Source organism: Misgurnus anguillicaudatus, chromosome 23, assembly GCF_027580225.2.
Source record: "Misgurnus anguillicaudatus chromosome 23, ASM2758022v2, whole genome shotgun sequence".
Classification (NCBI taxonomy): Eukaryota; Metazoa; Chordata; class Actinopteri; order Cypriniformes; family Cobitidae; genus Misgurnus; species Misgurnus anguillicaudatus.
In genome coordinates this window covers 16655649-16676644 of record NC_073359.2, presented here as the reverse complement: position 1 = coordinate 16676644, position 20996 = coordinate 16655649, and the positions used below count along the sequence as shown (strand labels likewise).

The following is a 20996-nucleotide window of genomic DNA, read 5'->3' as shown; positions in this document are numbered from 1 at the left end:
TGTCAAATGACCTCTGCCAGTGATCTGACTTTTCTTTTAAAGCTTAGAATTTCTTCTCTTTACTTACATTGAACGGGTAAGTCCAAGGAGGCTTCCATGTCGTTCCGCCATATTGATAAACTATAATAGCAGAGAGGGACCAAAAGCTGAAACGGACAAGGAGATCAGTGATTACATAACGGCTACCAGAGACGCTAGAGAGCACTATTCGTTTGAAACAATTTATCACTAGATGGGGGTAAATCCTAGCCTGGCTCCGCCCTCCTACGTGCTTCCGCTTAATTTTCATTTAGCTTCAGTACAACGTCTGGGACTGCTGTGTAGAGATTTGTTTTCTCCGGCAAAAATCTGCAGGTCCAATCAGCGAACAGAGGGGGGTGGCTAAGAACGATGACGTTGAGGTTGTGCGTCAGTTTGAGTTGGAGTTCAATAATGGCAGCGGAGAAAGACGTGAGAAATGCTCCGTTGTTGCAAAACTGCCTGCCGAATATACAGAAGTTAAAGCCGGAGCAAGAACAATGTTTGCTAAGTTTTGTTATTCTGATTATTCGGACTTGTTGTTTCCGGCTGGGTTCAGCGCATGATATACGTCACGACCACACGTTAGCGATTGCCTATGGCAGATGCTGAGTGACTCTGGGCAGATCCAATTGTTTTAAACTTCAACAGAGGACCCTCCTTAACGGAAGTAACGCTTCCAGTGGCCAGACTCTCAGTACAAATGAAATGAATGTACGAGTCTGGTTGGACCAGGCTAGGTAAATCCTACTTATGGTCCCTTTAAAAATATAGTGCATCATTTTTGCATCCACTTTTTAAGTAAGTTTCACATGGAATTTTAAGCAATTGTTTAAATTGCTTGGAATTCTATGTGAAACTTAAAAAAATGGATGAAAAAATTATGCACTATATTTTTAAAGGGACCATAAGTAGGACCAAGTAGGAGGGTCCTCTGTTAAAGTTTAAAACTAGTTTAGTTTTTTAATTAGTAATTAGTTTTTTCATTTTTTTTCATATTTTTTGCAGCGAAGGGGAGTTTTTTATATTTCAATTTTTTTTGTACCCTCAGATTCCAGATTTTCAAATAGATGTATCTCGGCCAAAAACTGTCCTATTCTAACAAACCATATATACATCAATGAAAGGCTTATATTACCATATTTATTTAGCTTTCAGATGATGTATACACTTTAAGAATGGTTGGGTTATTTTTGACCCATAATGGATAAATATTTGACAGAACACACTGCTGGGTTAAAATTGACCCAATGCTGGGTTGTTTTAACCTATCTGCTGGGTTATTATACCCCATGGTTGCATTTTAACCCAGCCTGTGTTCTGTTCAATATTTATTTTGTCAAAAATAACCTAGGAATTTCAAGAGTGTAAATCTCAGTTACAAAAAATATGAAAAATACCTTATGACTGGTTTTGTGGTCCAGGGTCACGAATATACTTTCTACAGCAAAAAAAAAAATAAAAAAAAAAATCAACAGAAAGTCATACACATTCATTCATGTATTAAGCACATGATTATTATGACACCATATGTCCTGCACACAATTTAATTTGATGATATTGAAAGCAATTTAATAAATCCAATGCATTTGAACAGGTGTAGTATTAAAGTGTTCATACTGAATTGTGTTATTGCTTAATGAAACAAACACAAAACTATTAAATAAAAGAAACAACAAGAAGGAATTAAAACGGTTTAGAAAAGTGAAATAAAGTATAGCGTCATACATACCAAAAAGTAATCTCCATTTACAGGAAATTTTGTTTTTGATACTTGCCATGGATGACTTCACATAGTTAAAATCGTCCTTCAAACATCTGCTGGTGCCCAACAGCTACCCATCACTTTGGATTGCTAGAAATGAAAATTTGTGGATCATGGATGCGCTTCAAACCAGACAGAGCTGTAAGTTGGCCTGTGGGTGGCGCTGATGTCTCACTGAATGAATGAATATGAGTTCATGAAGTGAGAACCACAGAAACAGTTATCTCCTGGTATTTCTTCTCTACCTAAATTTGTAGTGATAAATCTTATTAATTGAGTTATTTTAATGAAATAATAACCTAAAATATTATGATTTAACTCTATGGAGGCACCTTTTGGTAACACCTTAAAACAACAAAGCACTGAGAGAGAAAACTTAATGTAGGACAGCAGGTTTATTCTCTCTCTCTCTCTCTCTCTCTCTCTCTCTCTCTCTCTCTCTCTCTCTCTCAAAAAATTCAAACGTGCTCATGAAAGTCTTGCTTAACCTGCTGTGCCTGCCAAGACAAAAGATTGACATCTACAAGGAGTGTCAAGTAAGTTCAATAAGTAAACACCACTTCTGATTTCTTATCTGATTTTAAGCATTTATTTTACTTTAATTGCAGGTTTTTACATTACTTTTCTTGTGTTCATACAAGAGTTTATACTTATTTACCTATCTAACTGCTGTATAGTATAGGTAGGAGGAGGGTTATTAGGTTTTATAGATCTGATTGCGCTTGCACTCGGCAGAGACGTCCTTTTATCTACAGTAAATTCAGCCTCAGCCAAAACAAAGCCTCGCGTTTCGTAAATACGCATAGACTCTACGTACGACGAATAAAGGTAAGTGATTCAACGTGCTCGTGCTGTATTCTCCAATTTAATGAAACGTTTATTGCGATTTGATGGGACAAACGAAGCTTTTAGAAGCTTCGAATCATTTGAACCACACATGCTGGCAACAACTACTGGTCAAAGTCGTGTAAAAGCAACAAGATCTCTTCAAACATTTTGCACTTTTTACAAAATAATAACAATACTTTTCTAAAAAATATGTTTAAAAAAATAAATTATTTAAGCCATAATTAAAAGTGTACTCTGTATTTTTAGTTTTATTTAGGGCAAACAAATCATTAAAAATTACTCCCTACTGAAAAATCCATCTAAAACCAGAATAAGCTGGTGAGCTGGTTTTAGCTGGTCTCCCAGCTTGGTTTTAGCTGGTTTTGCTGGTGTAGCGGGCTGGTTTTGCTGGTGTAGCAAGCTGGTCTAGCTCTGTTTTGGTCACTTTTTAAGCTGGTCTAGCTGGACTTAGCTGGTTAGGCTGTAAGACCAGCTGGCCCACCAGCATGATCAGCTTTGCCAGGCTGGGAGGACCAGCTTAAATCAGCTAGTGCCACTTTAAACCAGCTAGGGCCAGCTACCAGCTCATGCTGGTCTTGGCTGGATTTTTCAGTAGGGTGCCCTTTTAATTATGCACATGTTTGTCATTAAATCTGTCTATAAACAAAAAGTAGGCAAAATGGTAGTGTTATCGGTCTGAAGGATTTATTAAACTTGCATAATAAAACTGACCCGATTAGACCATAACCATATTTGACACTGGTCATTTGTGAGCAACTCCCCCTAGTGATGAATCATTGGAGTCTCAAAACGTTTCGAAATGTGCCCTTGGCCCAAATGGCACACTCCGGACTTGTGGACCTCCTCAGAGTCCACACTTTGATGACATCATGTAGTGCAGATGTCACAGGGTGACTATGATGGGGCGGAACCAAAAGCAGAGGAGATTGGTTCCGCCTGAAGATGGTTTCCTGCCAGACCTCTTTTTACAAACACTATTTTTCTTCCTGGTCTTCCTGACAACGCAGATCATGAGGGAATGAGCAACAGGTGTGGGGCATCAACGTGAAAACCCGTGATTGGAGGAGGAGTAGAGACAAGACATATTAAAAGGTCCAAAGAAGCACAATGAAGGGTTGTTTTGGGGCACGAGCTCCTTTTACTGCCTAGGGCAGACCTGTTCACACGCTCCGTCCTTAGAGGAGCCGGAGGGCGCCGTTGATCCACGGAAGCGCTTATAGCGCGAGGAAAGAGTGCGGCAGCCCAGAAAAGCGAGAAGGACGGAGCGGTGGAAATTAAAGGAGCACTACACCGGAGCGTGTTGTTGGTGGCACTTTGTGAATACGTTGCTTGTGCTCGTTGCTACGGTGGAGATCGGCTGGGTTGACTCACATTTATCCCTTAGGGAAGACGAGAGGTTGGAGACGTTGAAGTAAGGAAGGTATTGTGTGATTTGGATGTGGAGAAGAAAACACGACGCTGTTGGATGTATGATTGGGGAATCGTTTGGACAACCAAGCGTGAGTAAACAATCAAAACAAACACTTGGTGCTATTTAGAAGAGGAGTTACTGGTGTCTTTGTGGAGGTGTTGAAGGTTACCGGCCCTGCGGAGACTGAATGTGTAGGTGAGCCGAAGAGGTAACCAGGAGACATAGAGGGGCGTTGTTGAACATATTTACCTGTGAAATCTTTTCTCTTTCTCTGGCGTGTACAACGCCCAACCCGCCTCTCGAGCAGCCAAGACCTAGGCGGCCAAGCCTTAACTTCACGTGGAGTGCGTGTGCAGAGTGCTGTGGTGAGTGTGACTTTTACCGTGTGTTTCACTAAGCTTGCTGTGTGTGTGCTGTATTGACAGTAACCAAAGCCGCCCGGGCCCCGTGCAGATTGTGCGAAGAAATAGCACGTTGAGGCCCGAGCCAGAGGAGAGAAACCTACCTGTGCAGTGTATCACTTACCTGTGTTTGCAGTAACGCCTCGAAGAGGACCAAACAGTGTCAGTAGTGAGAACCCATTACCTCTGTCTCCACGAATGCTTGGAGGGAACCAAAGGCCCCAGCGTTGTGAGTAACCTACCTGTGCAGTGTATCACTTACCTGTGGTTGCAGTAACGCCTCGAAGAGGACCAAACAGTGTCAGTAGTGAGAACCTATTACCTCTGTCTCCACGAATGCTTGGAGGGAACCAAAGGCCCCAGCGTTGTGAGTAACCTACCTGTGCAGTGTATCACTTACCTGTGTTTGCAGTAACGCCTCGAAGAGGACCAAACAGTGTCAGTAGTGAGAACCCATTACCTCTGTCTCCACGAATGCTTGGAGGGGACCAAAGGCCCCAGTGTTGTGAGTAACCTACCTGTGCAGTATATCACTTACCTGTGTTTGCAGTAACGCCTCGAAGAGGACCAAACAGTGTCAGTAGTGAGAACCCATTACCTCTGTCTCCACGAATGCTTGGAGGGAACCAAAGGCCCCAGTGTTGTGAGTAACCTACCTGTGCAGTATATCACTTACCTGTGTTTGCAGTAACGCCTCGAAGAGGACCAAGCAGTGTCAGTAGTGAGAAACCCTTTACCTCTGTCTCCACGAATGCTTTGGAGTGAGCCAAAGGCCCCAGCGTTGTGAGTAACCCACCTGTGCAGTGTATCACTTACCTGTGTTTGCAGTAACGCCTCGAAGAGGATTAAACCGTGTCGGTAGTGAGAACCTCCTACCTCTGCCCCGACATATGCCCTGGAGGCGAGAAGAAGAAGATTGTTTTAGACTGCCCTTCCCCTTTCCCCTTATGTTTTAATTATTTAATAAAAATTCAGTATTATGGTAATTTATGTGTCTGTCTGGTCATTGGGGTGGTCTTGGGAACTAGAGAGGGGCGTGACCCTTTAGCTATCTTAGGTCCGCCCCGGCCGTGACACAGACCTTAGGGACCCTTGACGCGAGTCCAAGAGCAGGCACCAGAGTCGTATTTTGGGACAGACTCGAGAGTCACGCCGGAAATAGGAAGAGAAGTTGCCCATCAGTGTGAACTCCTCCCTTCCGTCGTTTGATTGGTCTGATTCCTCTTTAGCAAGGACTTCTGGGTTGGTAAAGTGCACAAAGCTGCTGCAGTGCGTGCTTTGCCGAAGACAGCATCAAGGGTGCAAAGGGGGCGCTGATGAGCACACTTTGGAGCGTAAAAATTACAGATGGGACACCCTACGGACTTGTAGACTAAGCGAGCACGCGTAATTTAGGCCACGAGACGGAAAGTCCACATGAAGTGCGCCATTTGGGACAGGGCCATTTATGACATAAAGAAGCCTTGTTTGCTAAAATCACGTGACTTGGCCAGTTGGAAACACGCTCCGAACCATAATTCGAAACAAAAGGGTCGTAAATGTTTCGAAACCTCATGAAGCTGTGTTTCGAAAGCGACCACCGTATCAATGTTGATAAACGGTTTCTTGCACTTGCATGCTGGGTTTCATCTTTTTACACGGGGGTGTCGTCAAACACTAAAATATATTTGGGTTTCACAAAGACCTCAAAACTGATATCAAAACTTTTTTTCAAACAAACTTATAATTTATTACAAGACACACTGGAATTCTTGATTCTGATATGTGACATTCCAATGTTTATTTACAGGAAACAAACCACCTGAAACCTGCCGGAAACTAATACAGCTCAGGTGTGCCTCATACATCTTGAAAAGTGAAGCCGCTGGCTCTTTGATCGCCCCCTGGTGGCTGGATGCAGTACAAGTCATAAACCCCACCCTCTCTATGCAAACGAATGGGACTCGGCTTTAAATAAAAAAATATTTACACTTTCAATAAAAATTTTCGAAAGATGGTTTTGGTCCTCTAGGTAGTTGTTATAATGCAAAAATATGTTCAATTGTTCATTTTTGTTTAATTTTAGCTAGTAATTTGATGGCGTGTCGTTATGATTGAATAGGGCGCGCAAGCTTGATACTGCGGCTCTGCCTCTGGCTTCATAGACGATTCCTTCTGCGCATGCCCTGGCTCCAAACTGTTGTTTTTAGGTAACATGGCAGCGCCCATGGCCAAACATTTTTGGCTTTAATTCATTTCAATGGAAAGAGGCGATGTCGCATCGTCCATTTTTTTACAGTTACGATACAGCTTCATCCGAGTACTTTGAGTTATCTTGATCGTGATTGATGCAGTTTAAAAATACATTTTATATGAACATGTATAATTAATCATGTAAGATGTTATTTACAAATGAGCAAACTTAATGTCTGTTTGTCTTGTTTAAACTTTAAACTTGTTTAAATTCGTCTAATGCTGTGTACACACCAAACACGAAGCATCGCATTCCTTGCTCTAGATTAATTGCAGCATATCATCTTGTCATGCAAATTTTTTGCTCGAGTTGAATATTTTCAACTTGTGCGAAGACATAGTTGAGGCGATTAGCGTATTTTTGCAGCAATCGCGGCGCCAATTCACGTCATTCGCATTGCCCTAGTTCACGTCTATTCGCATCTTTGCATTGACTTTGTGTGTAATCTACTCGCACAAATCGTAGAATTCTCTTAAAAATGTCCTCGCGGATGGTTTGGCACTTCTTACTAATATGATACACTGTCGGGACTTATTTTGTAAAAAAAACAACCGGATGGCTGTACGTATAGTCTTTGGAAAAATACACTAAGTATGGGGGAGATGTGGAGATGGTGCTACAATTGCTGTACCTATAGCGTATCTGAAGAGAAGAGGAACGCCATCGCTAAAGACAATGAAATTAATCGCATCCTGCAAGAGCAGAAGAATCGAGAACGCAGAGAGATCAAAGTGCTTTTATTAGGTGAGATTATTTAACCAGAAACTTCTACTATTTACATTTTATCTATAAGAACAAAGTGCAGAGGAGATCGTCTCGGTTACGGATGTAACCCTCGTTCCCTGAAGGAGGGAACGGAGACGTCACGTCGTGACCGACGAATTGGGAGCTCGCTTAGAGAGACCAATCTGCTTCGAATACTACTAAAACGCCAATGAACTTGGCATTGAGATATTTGCATAATGCTGGCGCCGCCCCGCCAGGTGCGCATATAAGGCGCACGTGCAAATAGGGAAATCAGCTTCTGTTCGCTGAGAAAGCCGGAAGGTGACCGGCCTAAACAGCAGGTGGCAGCACCTGTGGCGACGGGACGTGACGTCTCCGTTCCCTCCTTCAGGGAACGAGGGTTACATCCGTAACCGAGACGTTCCCTTTCAGTCGGTCACTACGACGTCACGTCGTGACCGACGAATTGGGAAACCCTACTAAAACGCCACTAGGGGCTGACCTCTTCCAGTGTCTGCATAAAGCCCTCCGGTTCCACTTAAGGATAGGAGAATTAGGTTTTAAGGCAGAAGGCCGGGCACTAGATGTTCCTTTAACCCACAGTAGTGCCAGCGACTGGGAAGCGCCCTATCTGAGCGGTATAGGGACGCTGCGGAAGCCACCGCCCCGTTAAGGGCTAATGGTGGACGAAAGTCAACCGTAGTTGAGGTATAAATGACAGCCGTGGCTGTGTAAGCAAAGCAGTGCTCTGCTAAGGGAAACGTGGGCTGGTAGGATTAACCCCACGGAATAATACTCACAAAGGAACCCGTTGGGACACAATGTGGGGCCCTGGCCAAACACGTAGGTTCGTAAGAATACAACTAGTGAAAGGCTGACAGCCAATGCTCCGCAACAAAGGCTGTCAAGGCAGTGGAGAGAGCAAATCAAACCATTACGCATTTTTGCTCTGTTAGCCTTCCATACTGAACTCAATTTTGGAGCCTCAGTCGGAGGCTGCAAGCCGACTTGCGAGTCTGCTCTCCGTGTCCTCCCTGGTGAGGACAGAACACGAGAGGATACAGGCTCGATACGAACATTGTAGAATCTAATGAACGTATTAGGTGTCGCCCAACCAGCAGCTCTACAGATGTCTGTTAGCGAGGAACCACGAGCTAATGCCCAAGATGAGGCAACACTCCGAGTGGAGTGCGCTCTCAAATTAAGGGGCAAGGAATGCCCTGCAAATTATAAACCAGGGCGATAGTATCAACTATCCAATGAGACATCCTCTGCTTAGTGACAGCTTTCCCTTTCTGCTGGCCACCATAACAAACAAAGAGCTGGTCTGAGGTCCTGAAGCTTTGCGTGCGGACCACGTAGAATCGCAGTGCGCGTACGGGGCACAACAAAGCCTCGGTTGGGTTTGCCTGCTCCAAAGGCAACGCTTGCAAGCTCACCACCTTATCTCTGAAGGGAGTGGTGGGAACTTTGGGCACGTAGCCTGGTCTGGGTCTTCAGTGAGACAGCAGGACCAAACTAAAGGCACGAATCGTCAACAGAGAATGCATGTAAATCTCCTACTCTCTTCATGGAGGCCAATGCTAGCAGGGTCAGAGTTTTCATTGATAAAAACTTAGACTCGCACACTGCAAAGGCTAAATCGGAGACCTGAAGGCTTCAGCACCATGGACAGGTCTCAGGAAAAAAGAGGGAGGGCGCGAGGGGTTTAGCCTGCGAGCGCCTCTTTAAAATGTAATAATTAAATCATGCTGGCCAACTGATCTGCCGTAGATAAGTGAGTGATGAGCAGAAATAGCGGCGATATCAATTTTAATGGCGGAGGGACAGCCTACCATCTAACCCATGTTAAAGATATAAAGCATAATGTTAAAGGGCATTCTCTGGGTCCTCGCGTTGCGAAGAGCACCGGGTGACGAAAAGGTTTCATTAAGCGCGTAAGCCCGTCCTGTGGACGGTGCTCGAACCGCGTCGATGGTGTTAGATACCGCTTGCGATAAATCACCTAAACCTTGCGCGCGCTCAACGACCGTACATGGATATCCACAGGTCGGGGCGCAAGTGCCAAATGTGCCCCTTCCTAAGAAAGAAAGTCCTTCCTCAGGGGAATCCGCCAGGGAGGGCTGTCGCGAGGAGCATTAACTATGAAAACCAATTCTTGGTCGTCCAGTACGGACGATTAATAAAAGGCTCTCCTCGTCCTGCCTGACTTTGCACAGTGTCTGCGCAATAAAGCTCACTGGAAGGAATGCGTATTTACGCACCCCCCGCGGTCAGCTGTGTGCCAACGCATCCACGCCGAGGCTGCCCTCGGTTAGTGAATAAAATAGGCGACAGTGGGTATCGTCCGGCGACGCAAACAAATCTATCTACGCACCACCGAACTTCTTCCAAATTAGCTGGACCGTCTGGGGGTGGAGTCGCCATTCGCCGGGGGCGCAGCTCGGAAGCGCGTACCGCTGTATTGAGCGATCCCGGGATGTAAATGGCACGAAGGGACCTCAGATGCTTCTGACTCCAAAAGAGGAGATGACGAGCAAGATGCGACAGGTGACGAGAGCGCAAAACCGCCTTAACGGTAAATAACGCAACAGTCGCAAAGTTATCGGTGTCGACAAATACATCCTTCCCTCGCATCTCCATAGCGGAGCGTACAAGTCCCAGATATACAGCGCACCGCTCGCGGCAGTTGGGGTGCTATGCACACCCCAGACTGCAGGCCCGTCATACGTGGCTGAACATCCCGTGCTTAGGGCATCGCATGCTACAGAATGCCAGGAGACCCCTCAGAGGCATATCTTGCTATCAGAAATGCTGGGTCTACTACGGGGAAATTTAAATGACACGCAGGTGTAGTGTTTACACAATGTATGCCGGTGCGCCACGCTCTCCTCGAGACTCGATCGTAAAGCCAACGCTGAAGCGGTCTCATATGACGCAGCTCAAACAGTGTCACGGCTGCAGCATGCTGTCATATGTCCAGGAGCTTCTGAAATTGTATCAGAGGGACCGCGTACTTCCCTCGAATTAAACCGAGGCAAGTCAGAACTGACTAGTTGCGCGCTCTTGTAAACACGCCAATTAGTTGATCGAGTCTAATTCCATACTGAGAAAAAGGATCCTCTGCACGGGGCAAAGTTGCTCTTTCCCAGTCGACCTGATGACTTAAACGAGCGAGATGCCGAAGCATTAACTCTCTGTGTTCGCGCACGTCTGCCAAGAACGGGCTATTATAAGTCAACGTAAATAAAGCAGAATGCGAACAACGCTCTTTCTCTGATATTTTAATGCCGTGACTAACACTTTCATGGAGACACGGAGAGAGAGAGACAGCTCGAATGGTGTACTTAATATTAATATGCCCACCCCACGACGCAGAGCGAAAAAACGGTCTAAGGCGAGGGGAGATGGACACAAAAGTACACGTCTTACAGGTCTAAAGCTGCAACCGATCTGAATATTGAAATACGAGCCTCGGCGTTATCATCCAAAAAGACCACCTCCGTAGAGCCGGGCGTAAATCAAATCGATCGTAACCCACCGCGTATTTCGGGTACTATGAGATAAAGGCTGGAAAACCCTATCATCATATCATCATCTCGGTAAGAGGGACCGGCTCGATAATCCTTCGCCAGCAGGACATCGACTTATGCACGCAGTACATGTGCATCGGATACTTTCACTATAGTGAAACGAAAGCCCGAGAATTTCGGGGTTGTGCCGGTAATTGTATTTCGTAACCGAGGCGGATCGTGCGTAAAACCCAACGAAACGGGCTGGGAACTGAAGCCAAGCACCCAGGCACCGTACGAGGAGAATTAACGACACTACCAAAGTACCCGCGGTGGGGCAGCGAAGCGAGACAGGTGAGACTGCCGGTGCGTCTGCCGTGACAGCATAAGCATCACAGTATGTGTGTGTGTGACACTGACCTGAGCCCGCTGAGGGAAACGGTCGTCCGGTCTCCTCAGCTGAGGACGCAGACACCGAAGGGGTTGCTGGTGGTCCGGTCTCCTGAGTGGAGGGCTCGGACTCCTCAGAACACCCGCTGGCGATAGAGGAGAGGTAGGGTGAGCTGGTGTGTGCCCGCTCACGGCTCTCTCGATCCTCTGGAGACCTGGAGAGGGAAGAGGAATGCACTCTGTGTGTGGTTAGTGGGCACCGGCTAAACAGCCGGTGGAACATATGCAAACCAAGAATTTTCCACCCGACCCTCTATCGGGGGAAGGAGCGAATCACCGTCTCCTGAAGAGTGATCCTCTGCCAATCCAGGTCGCCCGCTTACTGGCCACTTAAACTCCCGATCTCACGGGAAGCGGCTAAGCGGGCGGGGCGAGCTGCTGACGACCGGTTCCCCCCGCGCTGCCGAGATGGGGTCCGAAGAGGGGAACGGAGGTGGTCGCCGCAGGACGCCGACGGCGAGAGGCAGACTGAGGAACCGGCGTGGTGGTTTTTACCAAGGGCAGCTCTCCTTCGCCGGGGCATGACCACAGAGATCGCCTCAGTCTGCGCAGCGGAGCTGTACGACTCCACGGCCTCGCCGAAGAGGCCGGTCTGTGAGACAGGAGCATTCGAGAAGTTGTTCTCGCCTGCGTCCGTAAGCCAGACACAGCCAAAGGTGGCGATCTTGAACCACTGTCGTGAACATCGCACGACTGAAGGTCGCGGCCTCCCTCGTAAATCCTTGGTGAACCCGTAGCAACGTTATTGCGTGCAGGGCTGAAGCCGCCTCTCCGCATGCCTGACGGACAGCGCCCGTAACCGGACGACTATCTACAAACACGGGAGGGAAGGGTTGGGTGGTCCCTCCAGGAACGCAGCTGCATCGCAACCCCCCGCTCCACTGGAGGGTCCCTGCCCTTAGCAGCTCCATTGGTGAGGGAGGTGAGGGGTGAAAGCTGACGCCGAACGGCCGGATGGCCGCAAACCACGTCAGCTCTTCGTGCCGTCGGAAAGAAAGGCACAGGAGCAGAGGACCGAGAGGCCCGAGCAGCTCCGAAATACCAATCACGTGGGCGGTACGGTTCGGGCGGAGAGGGGTTAACCCCTCCAACTCTACCATTACCGCCGCTCGAGCGGGCACGCCCGCCATCTCCGGAACGACTCCACTTCGGAGGAAAATTGGACACCCCTCTGATGCTGCAGAAGTGAACGGGACCAGAAGGAGGTCCAATGGATTCGGCAGACATCGTAGAACACGACTCTGCCGTCTCCACCGGAACCTCAACCGGCTGAGGATGAAAGGCCGGTAGGTGGAGGACGCATCCTCCGTCCTCCTCAGCGTAGTGATGCGAAGAGCGTCATGCGAGCGCTTGACAGCCGCACCCTGGCGGTGTCAGCACTGCAAAGACGCGGACAGCATTCCCGTAGAAACGTCAGTCGTCTCCGCAATCCAAGAGGGTTATGCTCTCACAGAGAGAACAAAAACTCTCCACGAGCGCAGCCCCAGAGTGCTTGATGCCCAAGCATGAAGACAGCGCTCGTGACCGTAACTGGAACCCTTATACCTCTCACATCCAAGATCGCACGGACGAAAAGCAATCCTGAAAAGGACGCTGATCTCCGAATATACGAGAGAGTGGCTGTCTTTAAAAAGACACAGAGCTCTCACGTATCACTCTTTTAGGGAAATCACTCTTTAGGTGCTCAGCTGATGATGCGCACAGGGAAAGGCAACGCACACACTAAACTCAAAACAAAAAATATGCAGAGCAGTGGAATACTGCGAGCGTCCGCTGTGTTAGTACTGCTTGTCAATCAACTTCAGCAACCGTTCCCCGAAGAGCAGATAGTAGCTTCTCATTCAGATAAAGCCGGCTTTCGAAGCGAAAAAAAGCTGATTTCCCTATTTGCACGTGCGCCTTATATACGCACCTGGCGGGGCGGCGCCAGCATTATGCAAATATCTCAATGCCAAGTTCATTGGCGTTTTAGTAGTATTCGAAGCAGATTGGTCTCTCTAAGCGAGCTCCCAATTCGTCGGTCACGACGTGACGTCGTAGTGACCGACTGAAAGGGAACTTGACTGACCTTTTTGGTTTCATTTAGGCACTGGAGATAGTGGGAAGACGACTTTTATTAAACAAATGAAGATAATTCACGGAAATGGTTTTTCAGAGGAAGAAAGACGATTTTATGCTAAACTGGTCCACCAGAATATCTTTACAGCTATGAAGGCATTGACAGGGGCTATGACCACACTGAAGATTCCCTATGCCAACCCACAAAATGAGGTGAAGTTGGAATGATATGAATGAAATCTGACAGGGGTGATGTCACACCATAGGCTAGCTGTTTATTAAACTATTATAAATGATATTAGGCCAACTTTACATTTTTTAGGTTCTTGGTTCACTTATGACCCTTCTCTTTTATGACCCTGCTTTTTGGACTAATCTTATAGACCCCTTCACGGTTCACGTCACAGGCAGTTTCCACTGCGCGTGTCGGGGTCAGAAAAGTCATTACAGCAGATTGAGCTGCGTATTATTCGGTATGGTCAAAAATGCCTACTTTACTTACGTCGTGGGCTGTGAAAATCGCACCAGGTCTTCCGTTAAGTTTTCGCGATTCATGCAGAATCTCAAAAACAAAAAACTATAACATCTGCGGCTGCAAGCAATTAACGTGCAGACTGGGACAATGCAAATATCAAAGAGGCTTGTGTTTGTAGTGCTCACTTCATTTGAGGTAAGTCATCATTTTTCAGCCCTGTTAGATTAAATTATAAAGCCTGGATGGTATGAACAGTTTGACCCCATGCTGCGCGCGCACCCGATAATCATTCAATGTTTACAAACCTTGAAGGGGTCTATTGGGAATATCTGTGGCAGATTTGCTTTCAGAATTTTACAAACTAACCTCAAATGTTCCTTTTCATATCTTAAGGTGTACGGCCAACAGTTTCACGAAGTAGAAATAAATGGCATGACAGTTTTGAAAAAAACATATTTTGAAGATGTTCGTCGACTTTGGAATGACACGGGTATCAAATTGTGTTATGGTCGCCGTACAGAGTACAATCTACTAGATTCAACAGAATAGTAAGTATGCTTAAGATGTAAAGGATATTGTACAGTAAATCAGTCAATATGGAGAATAATAAAATATAGAGGTTTAGTCATTGATGCTGATTGGTTATTAGCTGTAGCTTATAATTACAGTACATGCAGGTATGATTTCAATACTGAGCTATTGTCACAGTACCTGGTTAAGTTGCTTTAGTAATGTGTTCAGTCATGCTCATTAATCAAAGTCTAGCCATAGGCAGACCGATAGAAACATCCACAGAAATAGAGACCTCCACAAAAATAAACTCATTGTCATGACACGGTGGGAGAGACAGGACGCAAACGCAAGGTTCCAAATAAATAACATTTAATAATAAACACACGAGGGCTGACAAGGTGAATACAGAAACTCAGGAACATGAACACAGGAACATCCAAGACAGGGAACAAACGGGGTAGCAATGACAATGATCCAGCAGTGAGCAAACAGAAGACAGAGGTATATATACACACACAGACTAAATGACAAACAGGTGTGATGAGGCAGGTAATTAATCAATGAATGTCCAGGTGATAACAATCGGAACAGAGACAAGACATGACACGGATTAACCGTGACATTACCCTCCCCTCTACGAGTGGCTACCAGACACTCACATAAAACACAACAAAAACAAAGTCTGGTAGCGAGAGTCCAAGGGAGGGGTGGAGGGCTTGGGGACCCTGGCGAAGCCGGCAGCCGCCGGGATGAGACCAACAGGACGGTTGGCCGGACTGCGCCAGGAGAACCGGAGCGATCGCTCCGAGAACCGAGGCAGACGAATTACCCCCCTCCTGGGAATCGTCGACGATCAGATGCCCCCGGAAATCATCTCCCATCCCCTCGCGGAAACGGAGACCCTCGGTAGCCACCCCGGGGAAATGAGCGGGCGTGGTCCGTTCCGGATCCCCCTGCGAGCAGGATGGTGGTCCTCCGAGGGACTGTCGACGACGACTTAACCGTTGGGGGACCGCCTGGGCCGATCCTCCTCCCGCAGGAGCGAGCGATCGCTCACGGTGGTCCCCAAGAGACATCGGGGCTGATGGGGAATGAACCCCGATGTCACTACTCCCCCTCGACGAAACTCCTGGGGGAGCCGCCCTCCGTGAACCTGCTGCGTCCAGTTTTGGCTGGATCATTCTGTCATGACACGGTGGGAGAGACAGGACGCAAACGCAAGGTTCCAAATAAATAACATTTAATAATAAACACACGAGGGCTGACAAGGTGAATACAGAAACTCAGGAACATGAACACAGGAACATCCAAGACAGGGAACAGACGGGGTAGCAATGACAATGATCCAGCAGTGAGCAAACAGAAGACAGAGGTATATATACACACACAGACTAAATGACAAACAGGTGTGATGAGGCAGGTAATTAATCAATGAATGTCCAGGTGATAACAATCGGAACAGAGACAAGACATGACACGGATTAACCGTGACACTCATGGTATTGGATAAGCAATCTACACTCAAGGATTATTAGGAACACCATACTAATACTGTGTTTGACCCCCTTTCGCCTTCAGAACTGCCTTAAATATGTGGCATTGATTCAACAAGGTTCTTTAGAAATGTTGACCCATATTGATAGGATAGCATTTTGCAGTTGATGGAGATTTGTGGGATGAACATCCAGGGCACGAAGCTCCCGTTCCACCACATCCCCAAGATGCTCTATTGGGTTGAGATCTGGGGACTGTGGGGGCCATTTTAGTACAGTGAACTCATTGTAATGTTCAAGAAACCAGTTTAAAATTATTTGAGCTTTGTGACATGGTGCATTATCCTGCTGAAAGTAGTCATCAGAGGATGGTACATGGTGGTCATGAAGGGATGGACATGGTCAGTGCTCAGGTAGGCCGAGGGATTTAAACGATTCCCAACTGGCACTTAGGGGCCTAAAGTGTGCCGAAAAACATCCCCCACACCCTTACACCACCACCAACAGCCTGCACAGTGGTAACAAGGCATGATGAGTCCATGTTCTCAACTGTTTACGCCAAATTCTGACTCTACGATTGTAAAGTCTCAGAAGAAATCAACACTCATCAGACCAGGCAAAATTTTCCACTCTTTAACTGTCCATTTTTTGTGAGCTCAGCCAAATTGTAGCCTCTTTTTCCTATTTGTAGTGGAGATGAGTGGTACCCGGTGTGGTCTTCTGTTGTTGTATCCCATCCGCCTCAAGGTTGTGCGTGTTGTGGGTCAACAATTGCTTTGCTGCATACTTCGGTTGTAACGAGTGGTTATTTCAATCAAAGTTGCTCTTCTATTAGCTTGAATCAGTCGGCACATTCTCCTCTGACCTCTACCATCAACAAGGCATTTTCGCCCACAGGACGGCCGCATAATGGTTGTTTTTCCCTTTTCACACCATTCTTTATAAACCCTAGAAATGGTTGTGCGTGAAAATCCCAGTAACTGAGCAGATTATGAAACACTCAGACCAGCCCGTCTGGCACCAAAATTGCTTAAATCACCTTTCTTTCCCATTCTGACATTCAGTTTAGAGTTCAGGAGATTGTCTTGACCAGGACTAAATGCACTGAAGCAACTGCCATGTGATTGGTTGATTAGATATTTGCATTAATGAGAAATTGAACAGGTGTTCCTAATAATCCTTTGGGTGAGTGTATATAAGTGACATGAATTGACGTGCTTAAGGTATGCTTCTGTTTTTTAGCTTTATGAAAAATTTAGACCGTATCGCATCTGCAGACTACATCCCCACAGACCAGGATGTGCTCAGAGTCCGGTTCCCCACCAAATCCATCAATGAATATTCTTTTAATTTGGAGAAGCTCACCATCAGGTACAGTAAATAACACACAAGTAACTGCTGTTTAATTATTGATGTATATTACAGCCACATGAAGCAGGAACTGTCATCTGCAATTTGACTTTAGCATCTGATGTATCCTGTTTGTCTTATTACTGTTTTTTCAAAGGATTGTTGATGTCGGGGGTCAAAAGTCAGAAAGGAGAAAATGGATCCATTGCTTTGAATATATGACATCACTTATATTTTTAGCTTCTCTCAGCGAGTATGACCAAGTGCTGGAGGAGAATAACAAAGAGGTGAGTCTTATCGTAACCTGAGTCTACAGTATCTGTATATTTTATTTTTTTGGCAATATTTAAAAAAAATGTTGTTAATGTATTTTATTGCATTATTTTGGTTCAGAAAAAAAATCAAATATGGTAATAAGTTATTTTTTTAAATGAAAATATTGTCTGTCTACAGAACCGCATAAAGGAGAGCTTGTCGCTGTTTTACAATATCATCCACTTGCCATGGTTCGCCAAGGCCTCCATCATCCTTTTCCTGAACAAGAAGGACATCTTTGAGGAAAAGATCCAGATATCAGACTTACAAACATATTTCCCTGATTTTCAAGGTATGGACAAAAGGGTTTCAGGTGGCGCAAACATTTTGCATCCTGTTTCCTACATACGATATTATAGGATTGGGATATAGGCTTGACAGAGCAGGTCTTGAGAAATGACCAGAAAAAGGTTTTGCTTCTGAATAGGTAGTTTCTCAATTAGCAAGCCTAAATTCATGTTCATTTTTAGGTAGCAGGTTGTTATCACAGAAATAAGACCCAACAGTATGATCAGGTCTTGTATTACACTGAAGAGGTTATTTCGCGATAACAGCTAGCTGGCTGAACATTATTGTTACGTGGCTATTTACCTCATAAATAAGGTAAGCATTAAATATTGGTTTGAAATATTTTATTTGCTCATTTTTACAAATGACATGTCACAAACACACTATTTGGTTTAATTATTTCTAAATATAATGCCGGATATGTTATTAAAATAAATATTTATATTTAATTAGTTTTAATATTAATCTGTACCTGTCAAAATAATTTGCACCATCCGGGTTACCGTGTGTTATTAGTTTCAGGCGGTTGTTATCTCGGAATAACAAATCTTAACCACTTGGATCCCAGAAAATATCCGGAGATTGGCAAAAAATTGGCAGAGAGGCTTCTGTGTGAACTAGAGGTCTTCACAGGTCGGGTACAATAATAGTGGCATTGGGTCTCGGGTAATTTAAAATGAATGTGTTTTTGCTGAATGGACCCGGGAAGACCCGAACTCTCTCACGTGGGTGCGTCAATGCCCTTTTCAAACCTCTCATCTGTTCGCCAAGAGCGCTTGCGACATTGTGTGGCTGGCGATAGGTGGATTTTCGTTGAGACAGACATGTCAGTTCATTTTAAATGTACATTTTAGCGGTTACCTTGGTGTCGTCATCAGATAACAAAGTAAAACAAATGGAGCAGCTCGCCAAATTGGTTGCGAGGCCACCGGGGTTTCTTTCTGTCTGACAGCTGCATGTGGGTCGGCAGAATGCACACACGTCAGTGCCGTTTACATTCGGGTCCAGTCGGGTTAAAAAAAAATTGTCACTAGTTCGGGTCGGACTCAGATCTAATTTCTCGGGTTTGTCTCGGGTCGGGTCTTTCTTTAAAAATGTTAAATAATTTATGCACGTTGGGTTCGGGTATAAAGTGATTCGGGTCATTTCGTGTGGGGTACATTTCTGTGGACCCGAGAAGACCTCTAGTGTGAACACAAACATGTCCTGTAAATGTTCTGAGATCGCTCCTGTAAAGGGGACCAAGTAACATTGCCGTAACATTTACGGAAAGTGTTGTGTGTGTGAACAAAGACAGATACAATGCCGTAAGGGGCATGCCATAGTCATAGGCCTGTCATCGCAACAAGAAGTTATGGTTCAGCTCTTTAAAATTGGGGTTTTAAATACACATTAACGTTCACAACAAGAAATGTCTGCAAACTGGACTGAAGATCAGGGAGCTCATCACTATATCCGCTAAAGCTGAGATCATTCACAAGCATGACAGAACAGCAAATCACGCGCTCATTTATGTTCTTATCATAAACAAAAATGCACACGCGTGGTTTCTCGAGAGGAATTTAAACACGTCACGTGTCTTTATGGGATCTTTACTGCATGTGTGTGAATGCACGTGCAGATTCCAGAAAATTATTGGTAGTGTGAAATAACCAAAAATCAAACAATTCCAGACAAATCCCAGGGCGCATTTTTTGTATTGTCTGTGTAAAAGGGCTCTTGGAATGTTGTGACTGTCCAGTCAGAATCAAGCATTTTTAGAGTGCCATGAAATAGGATAATATAACACTACTACAACTAACAAAATAGGTTAGAATCAACAAATAAAATTAAAGAGGAACTTAATCCTATAAGTTTCAGAAAATATGAGGGAGAGTAAATAATGACAGAATTGACCAGAATTTGTCGAAAGGAAACTATCCTAATAAAATATTGTAAATGATTTCTATCCTCAGGCAAACGTTGCGACTCGAAAGAAGCCATGGAGTTCATCTTGAAGACTTATCTACAGAAGGCCATCAATGTCCAGAACAAAGACTGTAAAGACATCTATCATCACTTCACCTGTGCAACGGACACGAATAACATCCGAAATATTTTTAATGATGTGAAAGATGCTTTACTTATTGCAGCTCTGAACCAGCATGAATTAATCTAAAATGGTTAAAAAAGCACCAATGAAGCACTGATCATTTTAGGATGAAGGCCACCAAGTGCAGGTCTTGCTTTGGCCCGAGCGTGATAGTAAACAAGTTGGTGCATTCACACTGCAAATGCACGGGTGGCAGGAGCAGCACTGAAGCAGCAGTTCCAAGTTTGTTTCGCCGTTGGATCTGTTGTTGAAGCATTTTCAACAAAAAATTGATTGATGTGATAAAACAACAATGTTGTTGATATCCATGGTAAAAAACAGGAAACCGAACAGCAGGGAAATATGAGGAAAACATGACAATACTGAACTATACTTTGAAAATAAAAGCATAAGGGCTCAGTCACACCAAAAGCATTTATGGCAGTTGCAGGCGCCTTTTTTGAATGATATTCTATGGGCAGGGCGCGTTTGCGCGCTGTTTATGCGCGCCGAGCGCCTTGCGGTTTTCTGCTGCCTGCCGCGCACGCGTTTTTGAAGGAGCGCTGAGAGCGGAGGAGCGCCTGACGTCATTCGCGTCTTCCATTGTCCAATCGAATGAGGGGAGAGGCGGGCCTTACGTTGTGGCGAGGGAAGTTTACAGTTGCTTTGAAGAACCGGACTCCACTCGCTCACTCTCTCCTGCGTGTTTGTGCTCCTCTTATCCTCAAACAAGGTCAGAGCAAGCGCCCTCCCAGCTAACAGAGAAAAGTTCTAAGAACGTTCCCTGAAAGTTCTTTACGTTCCCAAAAACGTTCTGCCAACGTTAAAAGTGTCCGGTTTTCTTGACGTTCTGGGAGCGTTTTTGTGTTGTCTCAACGTTGGAGTGATGTTGCATTTTGCCATTTTTGGGCGTTGTGACGGTGTCATGTTTTGGTGTTCGCACGGTGTTTGGAACAACAACTGTTTATTATATTGACTTGTTTAATTGTTATGTAAATGATAGAGAAACATTGCATTTTATTATATTTATTTTTTATATTTATATTATTTTATTATATATATTATATA

The 20996-nt window shown here is 45.2% G+C and overlaps 1 protein-coding gene across 2 annotated transcripts; it reads left to right on the top strand.

Moving 5' to 3' along the window:
• The first annotated feature begins 2234 nt into the window (after nt 1–2234).
• LOC129453542 (guanine nucleotide-binding protein G(q) subunit alpha-like) lies at nt 2235–20715 on the top strand. 2 transcript variants are annotated; one of them, XM_073861313.1, is made up of 8 exons: nt 2235–2319; nt 6234–7421; nt 13452–13636; nt 14292–14446; nt 17147–17275; nt 17412–17541; nt 17708–17861; nt 19813–20715. In XM_073861313.1, exons 2-8 carry the CDS (start codon nt 7271–7273, stop codon nt 20013–20015), a joined length of 1107 nt encoding a protein of 368 aa, XP_073717414.1. In that variant the 5' UTR covers nt 2235–2319; nt 6234–7270; the 3' UTR covers nt 20016–20715. The 2 variants fall into 2 exon arrangements, with proteins under 2 accessions (XP_073717414.1, XP_055073804.2); XM_055217829.2 differs by lacking the exon at nt 2235–2319 and adding an exon at nt 2333–2611.
• Nucleotides 20716–20996: the final 281 nt, after the last annotated feature.

What these genes read in the sequence shown, in the direction of transcription:
- LOC129453542 (XM_073861313.1), top strand. Translation starts at nt 7,271, where the DNA reads ATGGGGGAGATGTGGAGATGGTGCTACAATTGCTGTACCTATAGCGTA. An exon ending in CTACTAGATTCAACAGAATA is followed by an intron (nt 14,447 to 17,146) that starts GTAAGTATGCTT and finishes TCTGTTTTTTAG; the next exon opens with CTTTATGAAAAATTTAGACC. An exon ending in TTGGAGAAGCTCACCATCAG is followed by an intron (nt 17,276 to 17,411) that starts GTACAGTAAATA and finishes GTTTTTTCAAAG; the next exon opens with GATTGTTGATGTCGGGGGTC.